Source organism: Azolla caroliniana, unplaced genomic scaffold, assembly GCF_043228905.1.
Source record: "Azolla caroliniana isolate FFs.n. ecotype wild unplaced genomic scaffold, voAzoCaro1.0.p SCAF_2, whole genome shotgun sequence".
Taxonomy (NCBI): Eukaryota; Viridiplantae; Streptophyta; class Polypodiopsida; order Salviniales; family Salviniaceae; genus Azolla; species Azolla caroliniana.
In genome coordinates, this window is record NW_028230437.1 from 12,058,388 (window position 1) to 12,064,679 (window position 6,292).

Consider the following 6,292-nt stretch of genomic DNA (forward strand, 5'->3'; position numbering starts at 1 on the left):
GTTGCATCTATTTTTAGTTGCATGGCTTTTTCTTTTAGTTGCATGCGACCATCCACATGACCTTTACTTTTTGCATGCAATCCAACTTTAGTTGCTTGCATCCACATGGCCTTTACTTTAGTTCTCTTCACTTTACTTTAGTTTGTTGCATGATCCAATCTTCCGTCTGTCCGCATCCAACCTCGTCCGGTAGCCGGTTCCGCCCGATCGCCGAATCCCTCGCCGGCCGGTTCCATTCTGTTTGCTGGCCGGTTCCATTTTGCTTGCCGGTTCCGATTCCGATTTTGCTTGCTGGCCGGTTCCGATTTGCTTCCTGGTTCCGGTTCCGATTTTGCTTACCGGCCGGTTTCCGGTTTCCGGTTTTGCTTACCGACCAATTTCCGGATTTGCTTACAAGCCGGTTTTGCTTGCCGACCGGTTACGGTTCCGGTCCCGGTTTTCTTGCCGGTTCCGGTTCCGGTTTTGCTTACCGACCAGTTTCCGGATTTGCTTACCGGCCGATTTTTGGTTTGCATACCGGCCGGTTTCCAGATTTGCTTACCAACCGATTTCCGGATTTGCTTACCGGCCGATTTCCAAATTTGCTTACCGACCGGTTTTCGGTTTCTTTGGGAACTTGGCCACCATCATCCATCAAGACAAAGTGGCCAAAGTGCTCTTAACACAAATGAAAAATGAGGGAGCTCAAGGTGTTTATATAGACAGGGCCTTAAGTTTTCTATCTATGTGGGATAGTTCTAATTTACCTATCTTTTTTTCCATAAAAAATATGTTCCATTGGTATTAAAATTGACAATGCCAAAGGCAATCTACAAATTGTACATAATAGTTTCCACTCCATAAGTATATATCGTAAAAAAAGGGACCAAATAATGATGGCATTTGTTATGGCCTCTAAAAAACATCATGTTGCAGCCAACATTGGCTGAATGTGATTCCACATATACTAAAGCTCTTTAGTATACCCATATTCAACCTATAAACAAATTCCAGCGGTCCAAGTGAATACATATCTTGGTGGTAATCATGGGTAGTAGTCTAAAAACTCCATGTTTGCATTTGGTTCCGCATGTACTAAAGTTGTTCACCATCACCTGGTTGTCCAATAGCTGTTCCCGTTCCTTGGCCTTTAATTTTCCCTTGTGAATGTCCTTTTGTACCACTTAGGTAATACCAAACTGCTCTCTCCAATCAAGCCATTGAGGTAATCTGCTACTTCTTGGCCGTAGTCTTCTTCAAGCTGACTTTCCAAGCTCATAAATCTGTCCAACCTCTTGTATCTTTGTCTGTCTTTTCCCATGCAAGATTGAACCTTCCTCGGCTGTTGCCGTTGAAAACACAACACCAAAACAGTCCCTGCAGCACCTGTCACTTTGAAGCAACCATGATAATCTCTACCAACTCAGAACAGCCATACATTGATTAGACCATAATCTCATCACAACCATTCTTCATTTAACCCACATCAGTCATGTCTCCGATTAACGTCATTGCCCAAAAACCCCAAAAATCTGTGATAAGAATAAAATCCGTCTAAAAATTCCTCACCCACTCGTGATGATTGGCTTCGACCCTCCCCACCATCTTCACTCATCCTCACCACAAATATTTCTTCCTTTAGTCGACATCAGCCATCTCACCGATTAACCTGGTTCCAATGTCCACGCATATCCTGTATAATCAACAAAAACTTAGGTTAAAACATGTCCTCACCCACTCCTGCACATTGGCTTCGACCCTCCCCACCATCTTCACTCATCCTTAACACAATAATTCTTCATTCAGTCGACATCAGCCATCTCACCAAATACCACGGTGGCAATGTCCACGCATATCCTGTATTGATCAACACAAAATTAATGTAAACATTTCCTCACCCACTCGTTATAGTCGGCCTCACCCTCCCCACCATCTTCACTCATCCTTAACACAGAAATTCTTCATACAGTCGACATCAGCCATCTCACCAATTAACACGGTGGCAATGTCCACGCATATCCTGTATTGATCAACACAAAATTAGTGTAAACATTTTCTCACCCACTCGTTATAGTCGGCTTCACCCTCCCCACCATCTTCACTCAACCTTATCACTTTCACACAGAAAATTTCTTCGTTCAATCCACATCAACCGTCTAGCCAATTATCGTCATGACCAATGTCCACGAAAAAACCTGTATCAATAACAAAACAGTTAATCTCAAAGTTTCCTCACTCATGATAGACGGCTTCGACCCCCCCGCCATCTTCCCTCATCCTTATCACAAAACAAGAAATTCTTCATTCAGTCCACGTCAGCCCTCTTGCCGATTAACATCTTGCACTGTTGATGAAAAACCTGTATTAAAAACAAAAATTAGTGTAAAAATTCCCCACCCACTCACGATTGTCGACTATGACCCCGCCACCATACCCCATCCTTTTCTCTTACACATTCTTCCTTCTTTCCACATCAGCCCTCTCGTCGATTAGCTTGTTGCCAATGTCCGTGGAAAACCTGTATTTACAACACAAAAACAGTTTACACTTTCCTCACGCACTCATCCTAAACGGCTGTGTTCAATATAAATGGCGCTGGTGGCGGAAACAACCATCGAGGTGGAACATAATTCCACTTTACATCTTCCCCTGTTGCATCCAAAAAAATAGGAATGGTTGACCAGACTCTTCTAAGTCGCTTTCTTTTCCGGTTAGGCCCATTTCCACAACCCTTATAGCTATCATATTCACCTTTAACTATATTTACCAATAATTCCCAGAAAGATTTAACTTGATCCACAACATTAGTATCTTCATCATTATATATTTTAGAACACCTTGCTTTCCAAATAATCCATAAGGCCAACGAGGAAATAAAGTTCCAAACATAACACCTAGAAAAGAACTTGACTCCCTGCAAGGAGCTATTCGTAACGTACACCTGAAAACTTTTCACATGTAAAGTCAATGATGAATTATGATAATGATAAAAAACAGTTTCTTGATCCAACGTACCCCAAAAGATTGTACCCCACGTGAATTTAGTAGCCCTATACTTACGACTTAAAAGCCTAAGAATACGAGCCCAAAAACATTTGGCCGTAACACATTCCCAAAAAGCATGATGTAATGTCTCATATGCCCAGCCACACCTACCACATGATCGATCAGGTATTGTTCCCCTCAATAAAGCTCCTACTGGCAATGCATAATGAATCATTAACCATCGAAAGTGCAATACCTTGTTCATACATTTAAGCGACCAAAGGTGTTTCCAAAACTTCAACATATATGTAGATGAGACATTACCTTCCTCCCAATATTTTTTTCCTGCCGGAATTGACTCTATCTCATTTAACAAAAACTTCCTACCCAGTGACACAGAATATGCAAAAAATGGAAGAACTTTCTCTTGCGTACTATCAGACATTGGTAACTTCCAACCATAATCTAATGGATCCCACTGCAAATCAACAATTGGTCTAGAATTTAAAACCCATATATGAGATGAATACTTAGCAATTAGTGGATTAGGATCTATAAATATCTTTTTTCCCAACCTAGCTATTACTCTCACTGGCAGCTGCCTGGCAGAAGACACAATTGAAGACTCCTCCTCCACTACCAACAACCTACCATTATCGCAAACTTCATAAAAGTAAAGGCTACCATTTTGAGTATACAGACGAGCTCCTATTAGTATATTTAATCTCGAAAACATACCATACCAATTCAAACAATGACCAAAACTCAAAGTTGGTAATGTTACCTGATACACCGTTGACACTTGAGTTATCATAATGTTTGCCCCTCTGAAATTAGACACCCTACTCTTTTGGTCTTGCACTGAAGTCTGCAGGAAAGCAATCCAATCCGCAACCGTACGAGCTGGTCCGTTATCCATTGCAGCCCAAGATAACCTAGGTCGTAAACCTAAGACACATGCCGCTTCATCAGTAAACAAAGGATTCCATAACAACGGCTGACGCATTAATTGATGATATGTTTTTGGTGGCAAAAAAACCAGCGCTCGACGAATACTTTCCCATGCCCTTAGAATGCCATTAAAAAAACTAAAGGACCCAACTGTCGATTTAGACAGCGGAAAATCTGAATTAAAGAACCATCTAAGACTATCACGCCAATTACCACCAACCGATGGTTTTAATTTATATAAATGACACATCCAAAACTTTTTCCATAACTCTTGTCCAGGCAATAAACACCTAACAACATGTTTAACAAGTAATGCTTTACTTTGCATGAAAGGATCAATCAAACCTAAACCTCCTTTATGTTTGGGTTGTATAAGAACCGACCAAGCTACCTTTGCTATAGTATTGTGTACCGTATCATTTCCCCAAATAAAATTCCATACTAGACGTTGAACTCTAAGCATAATGGACCTAGAAAACAACCATGTAGAGGCTATATACCAAACAGATGATAAAAGCACAGAATTAGCAACAACTACACGTCCAGCTAAGGATAACCTTTCCTTCTTCCAATATATTAGCTTATTTCTTAATCTTACCAATAAGGGCGCAATCATATCATCTACCTTTATTCCTAACCCTACTCTACATCCTAGATACCTAATGGACTGTCCTTTCGGAATCCACGAGAAACCTGCGCTAGGCGCGTTAACTGGAGGGTTTCCCGAAGCCACCCAAAAACCTGATGACTTATCCCAATTGATCACTGCACCCGATGCATCTGCGAAGTCATCCACAGCTTTTTGAACCTGCACCAAATTAAATTGTGAGGCGTGAATATAAAGAGCTGTATCATCAGCAAACTCACTATCAACGCTAGCATCTGCAAATGGCAATGCTAGACCTTTTATATTAACCTGCTGAGAATTTAAATATACAGAAAACGCTTCAGATACTAATAAAAACAAAAAAGGAGCAAGTGGACATCCTTGTCTTACTGATCTTGAAATAGAGAAACGCCTACCAATTTACCTATCTTCTCAAACTTCATTTTCACATAACTTGATATATTTCTCCATTTTGTATATAGTAAAATACGTTTTAAAGCTCTTGAGTATATCTATCTTTCTATAGTAAGCTACTAATCTAATCTATAATAATTATTTCATTACTTTTTTACATAGTGTGAGAAGATTCTGACAGGAACTACACGCTCCCGATGAACAACGCTCGGCCACAACCGAGTCTAAGCTCAAACACAGAAAACGGATAATGAATACACGACACACATGAGAGAAGAGTACATAGGATGTTTAACGTGGAAAACCTTGAGAGGGAAAAACCACGGGAGTCCACAGACTCCAAACTATCACTATATCACAATGATTACAACAGTAAGCTCACGGAGGCAACAACCTCGTGCTCACGATCTTCGCCACAGGCGGCGGTTACAACAGAGGCAACGACCTTTTCCTCTCTCTCTCTCTCTCTCTCTGTACACTGTTACGCGCTCTCTAGTTTTGTGCCAACAAGAATGACAACAACATCTTTAAGTTTGCCCTAAGTCATATTTATACTAATATGACTTTTCGGCTATTTACAAATATAGGCCCGATGGACTCTCAGAAACATATTTACAAATATGTCCCTTCATCCGGTGAGCACTTCTCACCGGACCTGCATCATTCGGCTCTTGCCGGGCACTTGTCATCCGGTTCTCATCGGGTCTTACGTAGTCGGGTACTCTTCATCCGGTTCTCATCGAGTCTTCCGTAGTTGGGTACTCTTCATCCGGTTCTCACCAGGTCTTCACCATCCGGCTCTTGCCAGGTACTCGTCATCCAGTTCTCACTGGGTCTTCCGTTGCCGGGTACTCCTCATCCGGTTTCTCATCAGCATTGTTCTTCTCACTTCCCATCCGGAGGGACCTGTTTCCTAACAAACTCCCCCTTCACTCCTACTAGTCTGATCCACTTCCGGCATGCATCCAGCATGTCGGGTATCAGTACTTTGGTCAGCATATCTGATCCGTTCTCGGCCGTGTGGATCTTCGTCAGCGCGAACTCCTGGTCATCTACTCTTTCCCGGATCCAGTGATACCTTCGTTGGATATGCTTCGTCCGGGAATGGTAGGCCACATTCTTAGCAAGGTGGATGGCACTTTGACTGTCGCAATAGAGCCGGTATTCATCTTGCCGGATACCGAGCTCTCTGATGAAGTCCTTCATCCATAATATTTCCTTGCCGGCTTCCACAGCCGCCATGTACTCCGCCTCCGTGGTTGACAGCGCAACCGTCTTATGCAGCCTCGACTGCCACGAAACAGCTCCCCCTGCATATGTCATTACATACCCGGATGTAGACCGGCTGGTATCCAC

The 6,292-nt window shown here is 42.2% G+C and overlaps 1 protein-coding gene across 1 annotated transcript; it reads right to left on the reverse strand.

The window, feature by feature from the left end:
- Positions 1-2,151: 2,151 nt before the first annotated feature.
- Positions 2,152-4,925, reverse strand: LOC147867368 (uncharacterized). Its single transcript, XM_087315157.1, has 2 exons — positions 4,575-4,925; positions 2,152-3,912 (listed from the first exon to the last, which is right to left on the reverse strand). The coding sequence occupies exon 2, from the start codon at positions 3,881-3,883 to the stop codon at positions 2,546-2,548; it is 1,338 nt and encodes a 445-aa protein (XP_087171283.1). The 5' UTR covers positions 3,884-3,912; positions 4,575-4,925; the 3' UTR covers positions 2,152-2,545.
- Positions 4,926-6,292: the final 1,367 nt, after the last annotated feature.

Excerpts from the sequence above, each read along its gene's own strand:
- LOC147867368 (XM_087315157.1), bottom strand. The coding sequence starts at position 3,883 with ATGGATAACGGACCAGCTCGTACGGTTGCGGATTGGATTGCTTTCCTG.